This window comes from Thalia democratica, chromosome 6 (assembly GCF_965202585.1).
Source record: "Thalia democratica chromosome 6, ktThaDemo2.hap1.1, whole genome shotgun sequence".
NCBI classification, from domain to species: domain Eukaryota; kingdom Metazoa; phylum Chordata; class Thaliacea; order Salpida; family Salpidae; genus Thalia; species Thalia democratica.
In genome coordinates, this window is record NC_139170.1 from 7,790,489 (window position 1) to 7,814,906 (window position 24,418).

The window sequence follows — 24,418 nt, forward strand, 5'->3', positions numbered from 1 at the left end:
TTTTTTATTAACTTAAAACCTGTAAAAAAAATAGGATGTAAAAACTTGATTAGTTCGAAATAAATAATTTCAAAGTTTAAGGATGTAACTTAAAACTGTTGACTTATAAAACATAAGTAAAAAATATTAAAAATGATTATTTTTAATATACAATTACACTAACTGTATTTATATCTTAACAAGACTTAACAATAAAATATGATAGTAAATAACTGACAAAAATTATTAGCAGTTGAAATAATAAATATGTAACATTTAATTTTCTTAACTTTTAGCTTGTGCATTTGTTTAAGAACCTACTGAAAGTGAACTTGCTATTTTGATCTTTCATACCTTTATCTGTCTTGAGATAAAAAATGTTTAGTTGATTTTGAGTTTTTTATTAAAGAAACAAAAATATCCTGAGTTAGCCTGAGTTTTTAAAAACTCATAACATTTTGAATAATCCTGACTCAATAGGAAATTTTCAAAGATTTCTAAACAGTAAATATTCTGACTCATCTCAAGTATACTGAGTATCCTAAGTGTGTGGCAACCTTGCAGTATTAAATTTTGTAAAAAAAAAGTTAGACCCCCTATGGCTTTTATTTATAAGATTGTTTCATTGATAACGGTTACCCAATATGGACGGACCATTTAGGGTTGCCTTAGGTTTTTAGCAAATTTTCTTAATGTTTTTAAAAGTACATATTCTTAGGTCTATTTTTCGCTTAAAAATAAGTTTAAAGTAAAAAAGTGTGTTAAATAGTATAACAACATTGAAAAGATAACTGTAAAGTTACTTTAAACATGTTTATAGTTTTGATGATTACAAAAAAAAATTATAAATTTGAAAAATTTCTTGTGACTAATTAAAATTTTACTAATTAACATGCTAAAATTTCTCAAATTCAATGTTTTCCAGGATTCTAGATTTTGTGACAACCCTAACCATTACACATTTTAACAATCAAGTCTTTATATCTAAATTTACCAAAATAATAACAAAAGGACATAACAAAAACATTATTTTTGAGAAAAAAATTTAAGATATAAGTGGCCCAAACTAACTTAAGTTCTACAAAATAAATCAAACAAACCAGTGTTTCAAAACTTTTAACTAGCCTGAGTGTGTAATGTAAACTGAGTTTGTAACATATTAAAATGTTTACCTAGTAAGATACATGATATTTATATTAAAGAAAAATTTTACAATTCTTTTTTTTATGATAAGTTTTAATGAAATGACATGATCAGTTTTTAGAAGTGTGAGCAGAGCAATTGCATTTAAGCCAATGATCTCTCATACTTTAATATTTTTAAGTAACTAAAAAAAAAATTGGGTTATAACTAAACCATAACTTTTTATACATAATACAATTGAATACAAGATAGCTTGATTTCCAAATCATTTGCTGCCTTTATCTCATGTTGAACATATTGATTATAAATTTTGTGGCCTGATGGCTCAGGAGTCCTAATAACTTCATTAAATACTTTTTAGTTGACATTACAACATAGAAACCCGGTGGTCTACATCTATACAGAAAAAAAAAATTATATTAAAATTTACAAAATTAAACATTAAATGATGTCATAACAAAATGTCATGGTTTTATGGTAACCTAAAATTGAATCATACATAAACAATTTTTAGGTGTTTATTTTATTTTAGGTTTGATTTTAGTTCAATTATTTTTAAGTTAAATGATAAAAATAACACACTAATATTTTTTAATAACTTAACCAAATACTAAACTTTGCATAGAGTTTACTATCATTGCTATCTATATCAGGAATATAAAAAATACAAACTAAAAATATGTAAATAATTAAAGTTCAGGGCATAAGGGGGTCCACCTGGATTTTTACAAGTTGATCTTATTTTATAGATTTTTAACTGAGTTATCAGACATTTTTTACTGCTTGAAAAAATTCAAAGTAAATTGTGAGATATGAACGATCAAAGTCAGTCTTCTCAATAGTTTCCTAATGGAAGGTGTAAACTAAAAACAGGAAAAAAAGACTATTTCACTAAAAATCTCATCTTTTTCAAATTTTGACACAGGATTGCACTTTACCTGGAAACATGAAAAACTGGAAATTTTAAAATTTGGAAATTTTGAAAAAAACCTGGAATTGTTTAAGTTTGAGTGTTTGTAGATTTTTATAAAATAAATAAAACTAAAATACTTCTGGTTTCTTTGACTTATAAATCTGTAGTTTTTGCTAACTTAGTTGTTATTGAAACAGTAATGATTTAACATTAACTTTTTTGCTGATATTGGTAGTGAGTGGAAAGAAATATAACTTATTATATATTATAACTATATATCACTTTGTACTTGTAACCAAAAATTTTACAAAAATTTTACAGAAAAATATGAATTGAACACAAAACTCTTCAAATTTTTTTAAGAAAAAATATAGTAAACTAAACAATGCCAGTTGTATGTTGTCATTCTTTCATTTTAGCACAAGATTTTTTTTTCTTCTACTTTTTTAAAAAGTTTTATAAATCTTAAAAGGTATTAATTAGATTAGTATATTTTAATGAAATAGCAGTTTCACTTGCTGTTTTATTTAGTTAAAAATAATTTTTATAAAACCATTTAATTTGAGCAAAATATAAATGCAATAAGACATCAAATAACATAAGAAAATAAAAATGATGTAAGTATTTATCATGACTGGAGAAATAATATGTATGTATGAGTATGTTGAGAAGAAGTCAGTTTTATTGCAGTGAGCCCTAAGTCAAGACCTTCCAGATGTAGTTTCGCAATTAACTTTATTACTGTAATTCGAATTACTGTAATAATTAGAAATTTTCAGTAATAAATTGGTTTTATTTTAATTTAATTGTTTAAATGCTATTTTCCATGACTGTCACATATCTTTTTTTAGATTTATTTAAGCACTAACGAGGTCTTTGACCAAAACTTGGTTTGTAAAATAAATTTTTGAAAGAATAAATATATTACTTCTCCTCTAGCAGTTGAGATCTCTCTATTTGTATTCTTAAAACCAAAACATATAATATTAACTTTATTACTATTCAAATAATACATAATATATAATATTTTAACTAATTATTGCAACTTTTAAAATAACGAATAGTTTTTTAATTGAATAGTTTAACAAGAATTAATAAAATATATCACATTCAAACTATAAAAAAAATAAGTTGACTTTTAGCTGTTTGTATTAAACCAACATAATAGATTCTGAACCACCATCTTAGAAGAATTTAGTACAGGTATATAAAATAAATTGCAACAACTACAGTAACTCTTAATTAATTTATATCTTTTAAACAGCAGTTATTTTAACTAAACAATACTAGATACTAAAAACTATCGAAAAAAGATGTGCTTTCAAAAACCTGGAAGAAATTTTGAAAAAACAAGTGGCAACCTTGAATCACAAAAAGTCTATTATTAAAATTTAAAAAGATTGAATGCAGATAGTTTTTATTATTAAAATTTTTTTTTTATAAGAAAAAACCACCTATTTTTTATGTTTTTTTATCTAAAACGTTTATTTTTTCAAAATTGCAATATTCAAAGTATTTTAAACTATAAAAGGGAAGTTTCCTGACAGTCAAAAATGAAGGAGAAGATAGATTTTTAGTAATTTTAAAAACTTTCAAGAAAACTGACCACAAAAAATTTGCAGTCCATCTGTTTGTATCAGAAACTTTTCTAAAACACACAATATCTCAAGATTAAATAGGATTTTTTTATTCTATATAAACTGGCTTGTAGTTTGTGCTTCAAGCTTTCATATAAAATCCAATATCGTTTTTGGTAAAAAAAAAATGTTGGATCCCCTACACCCTTAATATAAAACTGTAAGAAAAAATCAAACGATATTTGAGAAATCTACAAATTTTTTGCATACTAGTTTAGTTCAAAACGCTTTCTGATAAAAGTCTGTCTTCAGCCAGCTTATGATAAACTAATAGAACTCTAGAAGATGAAAACTTTTAAAAGTTATATGAACTTTACTCCTAACAGTGATAAAATCTAAAGTTTTTTAGCATATGGCATTGTGACAAAAAGGACTTAATGACAGCAATAAAAACTTAAATAGCAAATAGTAGTGGAATTACAATATTTGGAACTTGCTAGTTAATAAATATACAATACTATGTAATAAGGACCTTTTGTAAGACAAAATGTTAAAATTTGAAGTTCTAATCATAATGCACTAACAAATTAATTATAATTTTCAATTCAAGTTTGCAAGGTTCAAGACAGTTTATACAATTTTGATACTTTAATTGAACCATTATTTATTTTATGTAGAATAATTTCTGTTCTAACACATTTTAGCATATGAAAACAATAGTAGGTTTGATAATTTGGTTTTTACATAATGTTGCAAAAAATTTTACAGTTATATCAAGTTTTTAGTACTTTCTAATGTTTTAAACTTATATAGACTTGATATAATTACGTTATAGTAAAACCTTATTTTATTGATAGTTATACTATCAAGGTTATTTAGTTGAAATAAATTTGTTAAAATAATACAAATATTCTCATATTTTTAACAAAGTTAGTTACTAAAAAAAACAATAATACAAAAATCTGTATCTACTTAATTTTAATTCACATTAAAAATAAATTTAATGGTAAGGTAAGTAACAACTTTAACAGTTTTAGAAAATATATTAAAGATTTTTCTGTGTGTTTTTTTTTTATAAAAATACAATATTTTTTCTACTGAATTCTTTTAGAATCTTAAGTTAGTTGGTACGAAATCTTCAAACTTTAGAGAAATTGTTTATTTGTCAATCAGGTTTTGTTAGTATTGTACAAATCGTTTTTAACCAGAACATAATGTGCTATATATGTCACGAACAAAAGATTTATTCTGGCTGAACTTTTGAGCCCTGGACAAGACTTAAAGGTATCCAAAGGGTATGCTACTCGATAACCGAAAGTTTCTTTGTGCACCAATAATTTTGAGCGTCTTTTTTTGTTGTCAATAAACTAAACTACTATTTTATAACTACAATAATACAACACTGTTCAATCTTAGTAAAAATAGAATAGTCTGATAACAACTGGTAAAACAATACTTTCATTAAATTTTTAGAAAAATAATCTTAGTTAAATTTATAAGCCAGAAAAATTTTAAAAAATTGACAGATTACTGTAATTTTGTAATCAAATTTGGACAATGACCTTCATTTAAAGAGCATGATTATTTTAAATAAGGTAAAGCTTAGAAGCTGTATTCTTAATTTACGTTAAAACTTACAGCTTTTAATAAAGCTTTGTATCTTAAAGCTATGCTAGTAAATTAATAAATATGTGTTGCATTTATTGAATCGTTTTTAAAAAGCATAGTTTATTTAATGTTTCATTAACTCTGAATTTCTGATATAACACAAGTTTTTACAATATGTAACTAAATGCAAAGAGGGCTATCTCAATTAAACCGTCGATTTTATTAAAACAAACAGTTTTGGGTAACAATAAATTGTTATTAGTTTACATATCAAAACGAAAATTAATATTTTAGTTTAAAAGTAAAACATATTCACAACATTTTTTTAAGTCGTGTTTATAGGTTATACAACTAAACATGTTTTTTACATTAGAAATAAAGAAAAACAGTGTTGAATATTTAATTCATAGTTACCATTAATAAAATAATGTAAGTTTAGCGGTTGTAAATACCAAAGCAGTTCTATACAATTAAACTTAAATTAAATCGAGCGTTAACTTAGCTTGAAAGCTTTTTTTAGGAATTTTATAATAAGTCCAAACTTAAGACCCAATTATTTTCTTTATCTTAAAAGCTAACTAAAAACTTTTTTTTTCTTCTAGAGAACAGTCTTTTGTCTTTAATTAAAGAAAATCCATTTAATTGAGGTTTGAATTTTTGAGTGGGGCCCATTTAAAGTTTTTTTGTTTTTTTTCTATTTTTTTATTTTTACAACCTTTTCTCAAAGAATAATAATTTTTTCTGAAATCATTTTATTTTAACATACTTATTAAAATGAGTTTAATAATGTTGTAAACTTAAAAATTTTTTTTTTCTTTTTTTTTTATACCATAAACTTTTCAGAAAAATTCCAAGTTTGCAGGATTTTGTTTTTTACATATATAACCTTTTATGCAAATGTAATTTTTTTTTAACAGATTTGTATAGTTATGTTTTATGATGTTGTGATATTTTTTTCCAGTTTATTATTGCTTTTAAAATAAATGATCCATACAAGTTTTACCTAAACTCTTAACACTTTAGCAAGAAATCTCTCAAATAGGGTTGCTAAGAATTTAGGTAAAACTTGTATGGGTCATATATGTGAAAAACGAAAATCGTGCAAAAGTGAAATTTTTCTAAAAAGTTTATTCAGAATTATGACTTAAAAAAAAATTAAAAAAAAAAGTTTTTTTTAAGTCTACAACATCATTAAACTCATTTTAATAAGTATAATAAAATAAAAAAATTTAAAAAAAGTTATTATTTTTTGAGAAAAGGTTGTATAACTAAAAAAAAACAAAATTTTTTAATGGGCCCTACTGACAAAGTCAAACCCCAATTTAATGGATTTTTTTTTAAATTAAAGACAAAGGACCGTTTTCTAGAAAAAAAAAGTTTTTAATTAGCTATTAAGATAAGGAAAATAATAGGGTCTTAAGTTTAAACTTTTTATAAAATTCCTCATAAACGCTCTCAAGCTAAGTTCACGCTCGTTTCTAACAGTTTTTTTTATTTTGAAATAGTCCGAATCCGAAATTTTGAATTCGAACTCCAAACTTCGAACAGAAGAAAATACCAACATGTCTTCAGATTAATTGATTTTGGCAACTCGAATTGCATTTATGGTTTAAATGAGAGTTTAATTTTTGATATGAAAACTAAGAAGAGGAATTTTATAATAAATTGGTAATAATATCAAATTTGTTTTTAAAAGAACAATTTAAAAAATCTAACTGCAGTTGCTCATACTCTGATAGAAATAAAATTTTAAGCCACTTTAACTTATATTTGTGCAGATAAAATATTGTGTTTAAAAATTATTCATTTTACCTATGTAAACAAGTCCTTTTTATACTAATTATTACAAGTTCAACTTGTGTTAATATTTTAAGTTATGTTAGAAACTGGTGTTTAAAAATATGTTTTTTAATTCTGAATATATATTATGTATCAGACCATTTTTAGTTTTACTTCTAACTTAAATATTGCAATATAAAGAAAAATAGTATAAAAATAAATGCTTTTGGGATTTTTTAAACATTAGTTCTAATAATTTTTTGAACTGATGACTCACATATTTTTAATAAAAGGCAAAATAACAAGTTTAATAAAACCAAGTGTTATCCTAACTTAAGTTATATGATAAATAGTGCTTTGTGGAAAACAATTGAATTTACTGTACAAATATTACAAAAAGTAATTTTATGCCCCAACAACTAACCTTACAAATCTGTGTCCATCTAAAACTCACTAAACAATTAGACTTCATACAGTTCCTCTTTATTTAAAATAGTTTATTTTAGTATTTAAATTATTTTTAATTATTTAGTTGGTATCAAAGCAATATACTTGATATTTCAATCATTTACATTTGTAATATTCAAAGTGATTTTTTAATGATTATAACCATACAAATAATCTTGCAAAACCTCCAACTTGCCATTAAAACTCAAAAGTTTAACAATTAAAATAGCAAAACGTTTATATTTCAACCTAAGACTACATTTACTAAATTATTTTAATGAAAAATCTTACTATAAATTTTTTAGCTTCAAACATTCAACGTTTGCAACTTTCGTACAGAGTAATTTTGTGGTTTAAACTACATGATGTGGAAGATTTGTGTCATTTAGATGTGGATGCGCTTGAGTAGACGGAAGGAAAGTAGTGTGATGTCATAATTTCAACTGTTAAGCTAAAACGTCACAATTTGTACATATTCTATCAGAGCTCAGTTTTAAAAGTGAAATAAAATTAAAAAAATCTTCGGAAAGTTTAAGTTTTTATTAAAAATTTTTATTCATTAAAGAAGATAAGTAAAAATGTTTTTAGTATGTTTTAAGTATAAATTTTTACCAGCCGAAACTTAACAGGAATTGTAGGTTTTAATTTTATATAAAGTTTTTTATTTGTAGGAAAAATGTAAAAATTGACTTGAAAATCACATACGTTTACATTTTTTTATTTTTTCCTTTGTAGAGCTTTATTAAAATATTTTGTTAAAGCATAAATTATGCTTTTTGTCTAAGTATTAAAACTTTACTTTGTTCCTTAAAGTTCTAGAGTTTGTTAAAAACTTATAAATCATTTTAATAGAATTTGAAACTTGTTTTAGATTAGAATACATAGAAACTTTGCCATATTACTTTTATTTAAAAAATTTCAATCTAGCTAGAAACCTTTGCTACTAACCCTGGTCTTAAACCCAGTAAAAAAAGAGATTCTAATCAAAAAAACACACAAACGACTCAGAAAATAAAAACTGAAATGTCAATTAACTTCAAGTGATTTTCAAAAATTTTAAGACACATAAATGAAACATTTAAGGAATTTGTCGCTATTTAGCAGCTATAGCTTCAAACAGTTCAAAGAGTATGTGTATAGTAGTTCAAACAATGTTAATTAAAAGGCAAATTTAGGATTTTGAAAGTTAAAAGATAATAAAAGGCTGAACGTTTATGGTTATTTAAAATTTCAAATACTTAAATAATTCTAAAAATATCTTTTTAAGCCAGTTCATTTTAGTATACCAGCTCAATTATTTATTTAAAAGACTTTAAAATTTAGTAAAAACAATTTACAACAGCACTAATTCACTAAAAAAAATTATCTAGCTGGAAGAAAAAAATTAAGTTAGGCTAATAGAAAATTGTTGCAACAACTTAATATGCTTTAATACCTAATACATGATAATTTAAACAGATACTAGAGAGTGTTCTAATAATTTTCCTAAAATAAAAGTATTTAAAAAGAAGCCTACATCTCAGTATAATGAATCACACACTTTCTAATATTCATATGAAGCGGTATGAAATCTGTCTTCATCTTCAATGCATCATACTCCCATTGCTTATTGCCTCCTCAGTGCTTTCAGATTGAACCCTTCGAAGCCCACCGGAGTCCAGCCACCTTTAAAAACCTTGAAGCCTTCTTGATCCAAGAAATCATTCTCCTTCCGCCAATCTTCAACATCCTCGTCCAACTGCAAAAAATAAAATAATTTAAAATATAGAGTATGACATTGCACTGTTGGTGTTTTACTTAAAATAATACAGTCATTTTGTAATGGTTTTTTATTCAAACAAAGTTTTTAGCTGTGTAGTAATAGCATTGTTATGATAAATATTGCCTGCATAAAATATATTATAAACTATTGTTCATTTTTATTTACTATTTTGCTTCAAAAAACCTCTTTCTCCTCTTTCGGCTGCTGATTCATTTCCATGCGGTCCATCTTCTTCATATCCGCGTACTCTTTCTCCACCTTCTGCTGGTTCCACTCTCGCTGGAACGTTTCCATTTCCCTCTGGTTCCTAACGCCTGCATCGGTTGGCCTGCTCAACTGTCTGTTCGGATCGGGCTGGTTGTTCTCGTCATAAGCCTTCCACTTGAGGTTGTTTCTCCCATACTTCTCCTCTGCCGGCTTGAAGTTAAGGTAGTAAGTCTCTTCTGATATGTAGAAGTCCTCATCTTCTGATCCAGAGTCATCATCTGAAGAGGAACAATCGCTTTCCCTTATCATAAAAGTGCCATCTTCTGCCATTTTATAACCGTTGGTAATTTGCATTCTTTTCCATACTTCATCAGGGAAGACACCGTTGAAAACATTGTTATTTTCAGTCTCTGCAACTGGCACTCCATTAGAAAGATCTCCATTGGATGATCCAGGCATTTCCATTTTAGCATGCCCTTTTTTTAACAGCTTTCTTTGGACAGCTTTTGGTTTATCTGCACCACCTGCCGCTTCACTGTCAGCTGCATTTGGGGTTTGCCTTCCGTTTTGCAGTTTAGCTTTGTGCTGCTTCTTTTGAGTATTGGGTTTGGTTTTTCTCAGTTTTTCAACTTTAGGGGTTTTAGTAACAAGTTTATGTGTTGTCGGCTCATACAAAGCTTGATTTTTTGTTTGTGACAGCTTCCTCAATGAATTTATCGGGATGGATGTGCCATTTGAAACCTTGGATAAAGTTTTAGGTGTGCTTTCAACAGGTCCTACAATAGTTTCACTGACAGCAACGCCCTTCCTTCTCTTTATTTGAGGCGTCTTTTGGTTTGGAAGGTCTTTTACTGAGGAGCTTTGGGCCTGGTCACTTGCAATCTGATTTGGGGTTGAAACTGGCATTAAAGCTTCCATACTTTTGAGGCCACTTGGTTTTGGGGTTGAAACTGAAGGTGTAACAGTTTCCACCTTCGGGTATTTCCTTGGGCGACCCCTGCCTCTGGAAGAGCTTGGAGTATGGTCACTTACAGTGTGTTTTGGGGTTGGAACTTGAGGTGTTTCAATCCTTGGGTGTTTTCTCGGGCGGCCCCTACCTCTCTTGGGTGTTTTGAACTCATCTTGTGTTTCTTCTTTTTCATCAGCTTTTCTCTTTTGCTCTGATGCCATGGCTTGATGCTTTATTTGACTTAAAATTTCTACAACAAGTAGGATGTAATATTTGGTTAAATCAAATAAATAGTTACAAAGGTTAATAATTTAACTTTAAAATGTAAACTTTAAAAAAATATGTAAAAAAATAAGGTTATTTGCAGTTAAGATGAAATAATTTTATTAACATATAGTTTTCTTTAATATTAGTCTTTGCATTTTATTAGGAACCTAATAAACCTGCTAATTTTGATCTTAAATACTTTAATTTTCTTTATTTTTTTTAAGTGGAAAAAATAACTGCAATTAAACTTAGAAAAAAATCAAAATAAAAACACACTTATGACTTAAAAACAGCAGCTATATATAGGGATTTGTATGAAAAATTTTTTTTAGAAAAAATCATACAAACTTCTATACATTTTAATTTAGAGCAAAGTTGACTCCCTATTAATTATTTTAGTATCTATCAACTTCAATCTATGTATTAAATGTTTTCAATTTGAACATGAGTAACTGATTAACAAAACTTGATGTAGTTTATTTTGCTTTGCTCTGTAATACTTCTTAATTTATAGTTCAAAAACAACCTGATTATAACAAACAAACTAATCTGGTAAGCCTGAGTTTAAAAAAACTAATTAATTTGTAACTAGCCTGCTTGAGTTGGGTTGTATAAACATTGGTTATTACAAATTTTTAAGAGTTCAACTCATTACTTCTGAAGTAATTTCTTTTTTTTTAGTTTATTCTAATCTTTTGAGGATTGCCACTCTTTGAGTCAAAAAAAAAATGTTATGAGTGACCTCTAAATGTGTTGAGTCATCTGGAGTTCAATTACATACTTTATTTTTTCCTTAAAACCTTTGAAGATAACAATTATCTTTAAACCAATAAATAACAAATTTTTAACCAAAATTGGTTCTAAAATATCAAAATTGTAACAACTAATCTTATTTATGATCTAGAAATATACTGGATTGGGATTTTCAAAAACACTTCAACTATCTTGAGCTAAATAAAAATAACAAGCTGATCTGGTTCATACTAAAATTTCAAAAAAAATCAAGCTAGCCAGAGTTAAACTTAAACCATCCTTACATTTTTATAACCTTAAATCAGTCCTGAGTTATCCTAAGTGTTTGGCAACCTTGTATATATACTATTTATTAAATTTTTATCAAGTTTTATTTACAAAACTAAAACTTATCCCTAAGATTTCAGTTTCTTTTCATATATCCATAGTAGATTTAAAATATTAGAGGTGTTTGAATAGATTGAAGTTGTGATCAATTTTTTTATTAAGAGAGTGTTCTAAATTATTTTAATAGACTTTATAGTTCATATTGAGTGTGGAAAACTTGCATTCATTATTCACATAATTCTGAAAATTTAAACAAACCAGAGTTTTAAAAAACAGACAGTATTACTCCATGAGAAAAGACTTCTAAACTTGTGGCAATGATGATGAATTGTTTTTTTTTTTGGAGCTTTTTACCCAAATATACATGATTTTTTAAATTAAGATGTTATGGCATGGTATTGCTATCCAACATTAACCAGTGGTCATTAAACAGTATCTCAAAGACATGGTTTACTGCCACTTGTGTGGGTGAAAATGAAGATAAGAAAACAAGATGAACCACCTCATGAGAGTTGAATCTAAAAACAACTTGAAGTGTAAAGAAACCAGCCTAATGTTGTTATGATAAATGTGTATCTAAAATCTATTCTTGGTTTTTAAATTAGTAGGGTTGAATGTTTTCAATGAAGAACAAATAATGTTAGTTTAAAAACATATTTAAAAAAATAAAGTTATTTGCAGTTAAGATGATATAATTTAAATAACATATAATTTTTTTTAATATTAGTATTTGCATTTTATTTGGAACCTAATAAACCTCCTAATTTTGATCTTTAATACTTAACCTTTTTTTTTTAAAGTGGAAAAAATAGCTGCAATTAAACTTAGAAAAAATCAAAATAAAAACACACTTTTGACTTAAAAACAGCAGCTATATATAAGGATTTGTATGAAATATTTTTTTTTAGAAAAAATCATACAAACTTCTATACATTTTAATTTAGAGCAAAGTTGACTCCCTATTAATTATTTTAGTATCTATCTACTTCAATCTATGTATTAAATGTTTTCAATTTGAACATGAGTAACTGATTAACAAAACTTGATGTAGCTTATTTTACTTTGCTCTGTAACACTCCTTAATTTATTGTTCAAAAATAACCTGATTATAACAGACAAACTAATCTGGTAAGCCTGAGTATAAAAAATTAATTAATTTGTAACTAGCCTGCTTGAGTTGGGTTGTATAAACATTGGTTATTACAAATTTTTAAGTAGTTCAACTCATTACTTCTGTTGTAATTTTTTTTTTTTAGTTTATTCTAATCTTTTGAGGATTGCCACTCTTTGAGTCAAAAAAAAATGTTATGAGTGACCTCTTAACTGCCTTGAGTCATCTGGAGTTCATTTACATACTTTATTTTCTCTTAAAACCTTTTAAGATAACAATTATCTTTAAACCAATAAATAACAAATTTTTAACCAAAATTGGTTCTAAAATATCAAAATTGTAACAACTAATCTTATTTATGATTTAGAAATAAATTGGATTGTGATTTTCAAAAACATTTCAATTATCTTGAGCTAAATAAAAATAACAAGCTGATCTGGTTCATACTAAAATTTCAAAAAAAATCAAGCTAGCTAGAGTTAAACTTAAATCATCCTTACATTTTTATAAACTTAAAACAGCCCTGAGTTATCCCAACCTTGTTTATGAAAACCTTGTATATACACTATTATTTAAAATTTTATTAAGTTTTATTTACAAAGGTAAAACTTATCCATAGATTTCAGTTTCTTTTCATATATCCATAGTAGACTTAAACTGTTAGAGGTGTTTAAATTGATTAACGTTGTGATCAATTTTTTTATTAAGATAGTATTCTAAACTATTTGAATAGACTTTATAGTTCATATTGAGTGTGGAAAACCTGCATTCATTATTCACATAATTCTGAAAATTTATACAACCCAGAGTTTTAAAAAACAGACAGTATTACTCCATGAGAAAAGACTTCTAAACTTGTGGCAATGATGATGAATTGTTTTTTTTTTTGGAGCTTTTTACCCAAATATACATGATTTTTTAAATTAAGATGTTATGGCATGGTATTGCTATCCAACATTAACCAGTGGTCATTAAACAGTATCTCAAAGACATGGTTTACTGCCACTTGTGTGGGTGAAAATGAAGATAAGAAAACAAGATGAACCACCTCATGAGAGTTGAATCTAAAAACAACTTGAAGTGTAAAGAAACCAGCCTAATGTTGTTATGATAAATGTGTATCTAAAATCTATTCTTGATTTTGAAATTAGTAGGGTTGAATGTGTTCAATAAAAACAAATACTTTATACTGCGAAGTCAAACAAGTAGCATCATTAGTGAAAAAGTTATCTTTCAATGCCAGTAAAGTAAAATATATTAATTTATAGTTTTTGTGATTAACATTTTTTGTTTCCTTAATTGTTTTAACTGTATGGTATTTAAATTTTTTTATGTGTCAGTTATTTTACACTGCTGTTTTTTTTTTTTAAATAACAGTGCTTTACACATTTTTTTATATTTTATAATAAGTGCAGTGTTTCTTATATTTTGCAGTGTTGCAATGTTTAATAAAGCATAGTACATTATTTTTTTATGTTGTGTTATTTTATAATTCAGATTGGAATTATTCTAAACAAATTTTATACATTTATAGCCATAAGAGTTAGTTAATTAAATAACATGTTAATAAGCTTATCACATCACCCACATTCTAAAGGTAGATAAACAAAGCTTAACAAATAATTTTACAACAAAAATAAAGTTCACAATCAAAACTAGCTTTGCAATTAATTTTTTTTTTAATTTACCACATTATAGATAAAACTGCTATATTGTGTTTAATAATAATGTTATATAACATTAAACTTTTGTAAAAGTTTGCCTATAAATACAAGTTTTCATTAAATATATTAGTTACAGGTCTGGGACATGCATAAATGACATTATTACAATTTAAGTCAAAAATAATAAAAATTGTGACTTTTGAAAATCAAATGAGGTTTTTGGGATGTGAACTATCATTTTTTTTAATAATAATGACAAAGCATATTCAAATCCCATGCAATCCTGAAAATTTGAACAAAAAGTATGCTATACTTCCTACCCCTACTTAAAAAAAAGAATACAAATTTAAATTAATTTTTATATTCAGAACTTTATCCTTATGCATACTAAACAAAATCATTTTTTATGCAATATTAGACATCACATATGTGCATATTAGATATTTTATAATTTTACTTCATACATTTTACATAACTACAATTGTTTTGATTAAAAAATACTTGAGATTGACACATTAGTTAACAAACAAAATACTATTATTAAGTGTTTAGAATTCATTTTTAAGAATTTCATTTCCAAAAATTCTGTTACTCAATACAAAACCAAGTACTTAGTCTTAAAATTTTACTTAAAACTGAATTTATGTTCCGAAAAACTTGATTTAAAAAAAGACTACTATAGTAAAACTCAAATATAAAATCAAATCAAAAATATTAATCGTAAAATAATACCAAAGTCTAGACCTAGAATTTTTCGATAAATAACAAAAAAAAGTAAATTCAAACTTAGCAGTAGAAATGATAGTTTATATAAAATATTTATTGTAGTAGTAAAGCAATTTTTAAATAATTTGTTTTTTTTTCAATTGGCTAGCAATAGTTTTTTTAGAATATTTGAAACTCAAATTAGTTTATGAGATATAAAGGGTACAAAGTCTAATAATTCAATATGTTTTTATAGAAGAGCTAAATTTTTCATTATAACACATTTTCATTATAAATCTATCTGCTTTTTCAGTTATTAATCAATCATTTTGGAATTCTCATAGTTAATACTTTATATTAAGAAAATTTAACAAAGGACTTTTTTAACTTCCAGTAAATTTATATCCCTTCAACTTTTATATTTCTTTAGTTTTTCTGATTCTGTACATTTATCACTGTGTTATTTTTATACAGAGTTATGACTTTTTTTTTAAATATCTAGTTTTTTACTATAAAAACTCATTAAAAACTGATCATTAATTTCAACTATTAATACTTGATTGATTACTATATTACTCGGGATGTCTCTCTTTGAACTAAGAAGCCAACCTGGGTGATCAAAAACTCTGAGTTGGCCTTAGTTTAGGAGAAAGCTAAAATAAGAAATTTACAAAAAAAAAAAAAAAGATACCTATAAGTACAAAACAAAAATAAAGAGATTTATTAAAATGTATAAATTAAGTCATATAAACTAGTTAGAGTTTAATAAAAAAAGACCTTAAATAACTTGATCAACATGAGTTTTATAAAGGTTTAAAATTAGCCAAAGTTATCCAGAGTAGCCTGAAAGTGTGACCGACATGCATTAGTATTAAAACTTATCATTTATTTAAGCTATAGGGGGTCCCCCTAATGTCCTTTATAGTAGTTTGTTCTATAGTATTTCGTCTTAGCCATCTTACGTTTTTAACTTGTTAACATAGTTCAAATTAACTTTTGAGATATAAGCTATCAAAATCGTTAGGTTCATTATAGAAGGTGTAAAGGTAAACAAAATACTCAAAAATAAAACCATTTCACTAAAAATACAACTTCTCTTAAACTTTTTTTTTATCAAAATTCTTTAAATTTAAATAGTAAGTCTACTACTGATTTTAAAATATTTTCAATGAAGATTTTTTAATCTTTGAAAACTAAAACTTGTTTTAAAGAAAACCACTTTTTAATATTTTTTTTTATGAAACTCTTAAAATTCAAACATTAATCATCTTTTGAACTATATATAGGGCCCTATAGGTTTGCTTAATTTTTAAAATAATTTTTTTTGAGATTTTAAAAAATACACATTTTAAAACCGATTTTTAGTTTAAAGCTAAGTTTAAGGTTAAAAAACTGTACTAAGTTGTATATCAACATTGTATAGCTATTTTAAATGTGATCTTTAACAATTTATACATATATATATATATGTATGGTATATTTGTTGTGTCAAACGAAAACTTATAGTTTTTTGGCAACCTTTTATATAAAACTGAGGTCTGAATAACAATATAAAACAAGTTAAATTTTTGTAAATCTTTAAACTTTGAGAAAAATGACAATAAAAAATTTGTGGTCCTCTGGTTTGTATTGGAAATTTATTACAAAAATTACCATATCTCAAATAAAAAATAAAGGATTTTAGTTCTATAAAAACTGCCTTGTAGTTTATACTTAAAGCTCCATATAACAGCCAATGCAGGCTTACCACCCTTTGAGTCAACAAAACTGTACAGAGTAACCCTAAACTATCCTGAGATGTTCTTATCCTTTAAAAAAAATGTTTGGTTCCTGAGCAAACACAATGTTATTTTTTTGAGTAGTAAAGAGCTAGTCGGAATGCTAGAAAAAAATTTAATGTTAATTTAAGTTATTATACAAAATTAGCTATATAAAAGATAAAACATTAAAGGTAAATAGTCTATATCTGTCATGAGGTTTGAAAAAATATTAAATTTATTCTGAATTTTATATGTAAAAACAAAACTATCTTGAGTCAGTCTGAGTTTAAAGAAAAACCATAACATCCTGATTTATCTCGAGTAATGAGTGTGTGGCAACCTTGCAATAGTGAATTTTGAAAACAAAATATTAGACCCCCTTTGGCCTTAACTTAAAAATTTTTTTCATTGACATTAGTTAACAATTTTAAACATTACAACATTTAGTCACAGTGCCTAAATTTACCAAATAATAACAAATGGTCATAACCAAATCATTATTTTAAAGAAAAAAATATTTGAGATATAAATGGTCCAAACTAACTAAGTTTTACGAAAATAAATCAAACGAAAAACCTTGAGTTTCAAAAACTTCAAACAAGCCTGAGTGTGTAGACTGAGTTTGTGACATATTAAAATGTTTATGAGCATGTGGTGATTTTACTTAGTAAAATACATAACAATTATTTTAGAAAATAATCTCAAAAACCTTCTCTTTTATGAAAACTTTAAATAGTATAACATGATAAATTTTTAGAAATGGTCATAGGAGGATCAGATCAGTTGAGGTTCTAAACCCAGTAATCTCTCATAGGTACTTGTTTTTAAATTTTCTCTTTGCAACAGATTTCAGAGGTTCAATTGTAATATATAAGCTATTATAATTTTTTAATAATTTCAAATAAGTTTTATAAATAAATAATATTAATTAAAAATATCCACTATTATTTGGATAGACATTAAATTTCATTATGATAACTTTAAAAGCATAGCTTAATTCATAAAAAACGTACTTTTATAACTACTAATTCTAATCCAGATACTACAAAGTGTATCTTTGTATATGTGTCAACCAATAGATTTCAATCTTGCAATTCAACACATTGAGTTTTAAAATCATCATTAGGGCCCCTAGGCCATCAGACCACACAAAAATAGTATAAAAATGTAACAAGAGTATTTCATTTTTATAAATTTATTTGAGTGCTTTCATACTAAGTCTTATCAAAATTGTATCTCACTAAATTAAACTGAATTGAAATTTAAATACAACTATACTGTAGTTTGAAGTTTTAAAATATAAAATAAGTAATATTTATTTGTAAAAAATTACTAAATGCTTGTACTATAAAAGTTTGATGTACTAATAAAACTTGTTATACTAAAATAAAAACCAGCAATTAAAAATGTAAATAAAACTACTTTTTTGAAAGATTTTTACAAATACTAATTACTTTAAAACTATTTAATATAAGGACTTAAAAGGTCTAAGTTTGGTATGAGAACTATTTCTGCTCACAAAAACAGGGCCCTAAAAATTTAATGCATAAAGCTTCTAGATTATGTAGCTAAAAAGAGTGCTCCGCTTTCACTAAAACTCAAAAGTTCTCTTTTTCAATTTTCCGCTCACTCATGATTGTCCAACAAATGTTGCCTAATCGCCGAGAAGTATTTTTTCGTAGGTTTCTCCGAACGACAATCAAACTAGCTTTTCACGATTTTCGGAACATGTTGATCGAACGGTGCTTAAAAAAATCAAGTTGGGTCATTTTTGCACGGTAGGTCACTTTTGCACGGCGTGACTTTTGCACGATGCGTAAATTGTGCACGGTGCGTCAATTTTGCAAGAAGCGTCAATTGTGCAAGGTGGGTCACTTTTGTATGAAGCTTTTTTCTGCACAGCATCAGTTTATCACCGAGCGTCATTTATTTATTTCTCTTCTATTCAAGCGTCTTAATTTTTTTAACTGAGAGTTATTTTGCGTAAACCTAAACCTTTTTAAACCTTCATTTGAATTATTTTGATATTACATTTTTAATTATAAATATAAAGAATGTTGTAACATATAAAACACGTGTTTAAAAACTAAATTAAAAGTAAACATGCTTGAGGTTCGTAAAAACTTCAAAGTATATTTACAACTTTATTTTGGAAGTATTTTTTTATTTTTTAAATATAGTACAAGTAAAGTTAATTTAAATCAAGTTTATGTTGTATTAAAGTAAATTGAATACTTAAAAAATAAAGTTGTTTCAAAATATATAGTATAAAACTTTCAAGTTTTTTGGTGAACTTAATTAAATTATAATGTTTAATAAAATAGGATAAAATTAATACTTGAAAGCTTTTCTTTTAGTTATACAACAATTTTTAGTGTAAAATAATGAAAATTATTACTTTAGTGTGTTTAGATTATTACATTACCATATATATGATATAAAGAATTAAATAACATTATACATTGATCAAAAAATCAGTAAATTATCTTTACTATCTTTTCGTATTATTTATTTACTTTAAAATGTTTATGATTGTTAAATAACAAACTTGAATATTTTTAGGTTTGTTATTGAATAGTGTTTAAATATTTAGTACTATTATTACATCTAAAAAGTACTAAACAATATTAAATTATTTTCTTTTTTTAAATTAATAGACAAACTAAAAAAAAGTTTTGATTCAAGCTTTAAAATCCTACAAATTTATATTATTAACATTTATTTTTCATAAGTTAAATAAATAGTTTGATGAATTCAAAGCTTTAGTTCTTCCAAAAATATAGCTTTGTACTGAACATGTTAAAAAGCACTGCTTTGTTTACTCGAGCGTGAATTTACTAACTTAAAACAAACCAAAGTTTGTACGCTTCATTGCTGAACTACCATAGTAACTTTTAGCATTTTAACAAGTCTGCGTGAGTCCGTGCAACGTTTACACACCATTGCAAAATTGAACTACTTTCGGCAAAAGTGACGCTGTGCAGAAGTGACCAACCGATCAAAGGTTATCCAACGTGCTAGTGACGCACTGTGCTAAGCTGACGACTCGTGCTAAAGTGTCGCTGTGCAATTATGACACTCACCCATTTTATGTTAGTTAATTAATATATTCTCAGAAACAATTGTAAAACTGTTGCAGGTTAGTAGATAAATGTTTTCAAAAAAACTTTCAACGCTTTGGAAGATCTGTTGGTTTTTCTTTATGTCTGATGAATATAAATATCAGGCTAGTTTCAGCTCGCTATTTGTCCGAAACCAAGCTAGGCAATTACCAATATGTTTTATGTAATGTAACATAATTTGTTTATAAAGGCGATACTAATAGTTTAATTTTTCATTTTTATGGATAAAATTTTACTGGACTTGCTGTGGCTATTAAAAAACAAATAAAGTTGTTTTCCATAAGAATTACTTCCAATTCTGAAATTATCACTAAGGTTTAAACAACTTGCCATTATGTTTTAAGAGATAAAAATAGATGAGAGTTCTATGGCTCGAAAAGCTTTTTTTGTAATTTTTTTTTAATCAAATTTAAAACCCATTATTTTTAATTTCTTTAATGCTAACTATGAACTTTTTTTAAAGAACTTTATTTTGATTTGCTATTCACAATAACTTTTATTAAATTAGGGTTTGACTTAATTGTGGAGCCACTTTAAAAATTTAAAGTTTATTATAATGTTTTTTACTTATATTAGCTTTTCTCCAAAAAGGAAATAATTCTTTTTTTTTTAACTTACTTAATAAACTAAGGTTATTATGATGAATTTTTTTTTTCCTTAAAACTTTTTATTTATAAAATATGGCTTTTTTCTTTAATTTTTATTTTCCAAAATGTTTAAACTTAACATGGCTTTAGTGCAAATATATAACATTTTTGAAAAAAAAAATTATTTGCTTAACAAATTGAGTTATATGTTTATGAAAAAATAATTTTTCCGATTTTTTTTTATATGACCTATGCAAATTTCACATCAATTTCAAGCAAGAAGTCCGTTGAGTAATGTAAACTATGCTAAGAATTTATGTAAAACATGCATATGTCATATAATAAAACAAAATCGAAAAAATTAATATTTTCTTAGTATAATCTTAATTAAATAAGCATATTAAGATTTTTTTTTTTTTCAAAAATTGTATGTATTTGCAGTAAAGCCATGATAAGTTTGAACATTTTGAAAAAAAAAAAGAAAAATGTCATATTTTATAAAAAAAATTTAAAAAATAATAAATAAATAATAAACTTAGTTTAATAAATAAGTTAAACAAAAATATTATTAAACTTTTGGAGAAAAATCAGTATAAGTAAAAATATTTAAATAAACGTTAAGTATTTAACGGGGCTCCACTACTAAAGTCATAACCCAATTCGATGGAAGTTGTGGTAAAAAGCAAAGCAAAAGAACGTTCTTTAGAAAAAAAAAATATTTTACATAAATTATTAAGCCTATATGGGGTGAGGGTCCAACCTTTCTTTTACAAATAAAAAATAAAAGCTATAAGACTTTTTTTTATGTGATCACTGTTTATAAACTTAATAAATAAAACAATTATAAGTTGTTTTATAAAAGATTTATGTTTCGAATTTTTATCAAAATTTCACGAATCACACCAAGTTTGTATTTATTAAATTTATTAAGGCACTATTGACTTTAAAAACTGTTTACAAAATAAAAACTTGCGATACATTTGTTTTTATTATTTGTATAATTAATTAAAACTATACATTTAAATTCCGTTATATAAAAATGATTTAACATGAAATTTATTTCAAATTGTCTGAAAACGCGTAGAATGTGTTTTTGAGATGATTGCTACATGTACAAGAATTTTCAGCAAAAAAGTCAATATTGAAATCTTTTGAGTTCCATCAATTTACATAGGTGTTGTTTTTAGAAAAATGTAAAAAGCTCACCAGTGGTAAAAGCTAAAAAGCTATTTTTTGTGTGTTATTTTTGTGCGATTTGTCACGCACTAAAAGTTAAACTAACCTCTACTACAAATTTTTCATTTTTGAGGGGCAATAGATGCACCCTATTGTACACTCTACAACAAAGTTCTAAATAAAACACCAAGTCTTTACCAAAAGAAGTCTGTAATAACATAACTACAACGAGTGTACAATTAAACTTCAATAAACTTATGTTTTGTCAAAAATTTAGACATAACTGTTGCTAATATTTTTTTAGCAAGTATGACCCATTATTTTCTCTTTAGGTTTCTTAGATATATCGATAATAAAAAAAATTAAAAGACATTGTTTTTTCTGTTGTCAACAGGCAATAAAACAAAAGTTCACATTATAATCATTAAGTTTCGTTTTGCCTTAAACAAAAATATTAAAAAATATAAAATGTTTCAAAACAACAGCAGATAAGTTACGAAAAAGAACGAAAGAAAAAATTGTTATTTTTTTAATTAACAAAAACATTAACTACCATTTTATTATGGCAATTAAACAAATAAAAATATTTTTTCCAGGTCACAACCTTGCGCATTTTCTTACACAGGTAAGGCTAGCTGTAAACCGTAGACCAGGGTTTCCCAAAGTGGGCGATATCGCCCCCCTGGGGGCGATTTTGGTATGTCGGGGGGCGATAAATAGTAAAGGGGCGAAAGGGTGGGCGAAAACTAGTAAGGGGGCGAAAAGGGGGCGATTTTAAAATTTTTTGCAGACATTTAGTTTTCACTTTTTAGCTTGCTTTTTTACTTATTTTAGCCTGCTATCAAATATTTGACCCTGAGGTAAAACTTAAACAAAATAAGTCCATTTCGTTTACGTGAAATTTCTAGAAAAATCAAAAAGTTTAGGACTCCTCTTTTCAAGTAATTTACATATTTTTATTCATATCTTTTCTCATTTAACAATTACATAGGTCATAGACGAGTGGTAATCCTCTCACCATTTCATAACCTGACATAAATGCCATTTATGACCATAACTGCTTTGTAAAAATCTATGTTATCGATTATAAACTATCACCCTATGATATTTCCAATTGTTTCTTGAAAAGTCACTTGTTTAGATAAAAAAAACTATACTAAAGTCAATTTTGCAATAGAATAAAAAAGTTGTAATAAATTAAGATAAATTTTGTAAGTTTTGTTTTTGAGCTTGCACTACTAAATTTAAAAAAAGTAGCTTTTGATTATCATGTATTCACATGTTTCTTATTTATGTTTGATAATTCTTAAAGAAGTGATATGGTTATATAAAGGAAACTGTCTAGAAAAGTTTTTGGCTGTTTTTAATTTAGTTATAGATTATTTTCTTAAAAGGATAAGGTATTGGCATACAATCTTGTTAAAAGAAAAATAAAAGAAATGAAAATGCTTATATGTTAGACTTATATGGTAAGTTCTACCATCTGAACAAAAATTTACAAGGTAAAAACTTGAACCTTGTGAAAGTCATAAGTAAGATAACCAGTTTTAGAAACCAACTTGAACTGTATGGAAAAAATTTCAAAAATAATCAGTTTGCAAGTTTGGAAAACTGAAAACTTTAAATAAGTGAAGGTGATGTAGAAGTGCTTTCATCTCATCTGAAACAGTTTAAAGGTGACATTGATAAACGGTTTAATTACATTTTATGATTAAATGTCACGAAGTGGATTATGGATCCCTTCAAAGCAGTAAGTCAAAAACTGAAGTCTTTTTGAAGTAAACGTTTACTTATAGGAAACCTTCTCAGACTTACAAACTGACCTTGAACTTAAAGTAAATTTTTCGAAAGAACGATAAAAAAGCTTTTTGACTCAACAAAAACTAAGGCAAAATTTTACCATCATTTGGGAGGAAGTTAGATTGTTGTTTATAGCTTTTCCTTGTAGGTTGTTGAGAAACCTTACAGTTCAGTTATCAATATCTTTAGCAAAAGATCTTATCTAGATATTTGTAATTTGTGATTTTTTGGGATATTTCTTATTTAACCTGATTTTTATTGTATTTAAGTATGCTTTTTAATAAAAATCTATTACTTTATTTATTCTACAACAGGTTTGCTTAATGCCTAATGAATATAAATGATGGTAGACTTTCTCTTTAGTTCGCAATTTTTACTAAAAAAAAGTACTTTCTTAAATTTGACTTAAATAAAGTCTATTACTAACTAATTATTATTAAAACAACAATATTTATAATATTTTATAGCTTATACAGATTTATTGTTTTAAATGAATGCTTATTTTATGTTTTAGTTGCTTTTATGTTTATTCAAAACATTATTGCATTATAATATATTGAAATTTTCCACTTGTATAAAAAATTATGATGTTTTCTTGAGTTCCCACTTTTTGGTTTTGTTCAAAGTGTGAACTCAAGCGGAAGTCTACTGTATTAATTAAGTGGTTTATGATTTTAAAGTTAGTACTAGTTTTGCTTTGACCTGGTTAACTTTGTAGTTTATATTTGTCGTTTTACATCACACAAAAAAAAATTTAATAAAATAGTGATTTAGGCATTTAT

General features: G+C 25.7%; 1 protein-coding gene across 1 annotated transcript; it reads right to left on the reverse strand.

The window, feature by feature from the left end:
- Positions 1-9,044: 9,044 nt before the first annotated feature.
- Positions 9,045-10,585, reverse strand: LOC145838690 (uncharacterized). Its single transcript, XM_082946317.1, has 2 exons — positions 9,392-10,585; positions 9,045-9,184 (listed from the first exon to the last, which is right to left on the reverse strand). Exons 1-2 carry the CDS (start codon positions 10,583-10,585, stop codon positions 9,053-9,055), a joined length of 1,326 nt encoding a protein of 441 aa, XP_082802443.1. The 3' UTR covers positions 9,045-9,052.
- Between the last annotated feature and the right edge of the window lie 13,833 nt (positions 10,586-24,418).

What these genes read in the sequence shown, in the direction of transcription:
- LOC145838690 (XM_082946317.1), bottom strand. Translation starts at nt 10,585, where the DNA reads ATGGCATCAGAGCAAAAGAGAAAAGCTGATGAAAAAGAAGAAACACAA. An exon ending in AGCCGAAAGAGGAGAAAGAG is followed by an intron (nt 9,185 to 9,391) that starts GTTTTTTGAAGC and finishes TATTTTTTGCAG; the next exon opens with TTGGACGAGGATGTTGAAGA.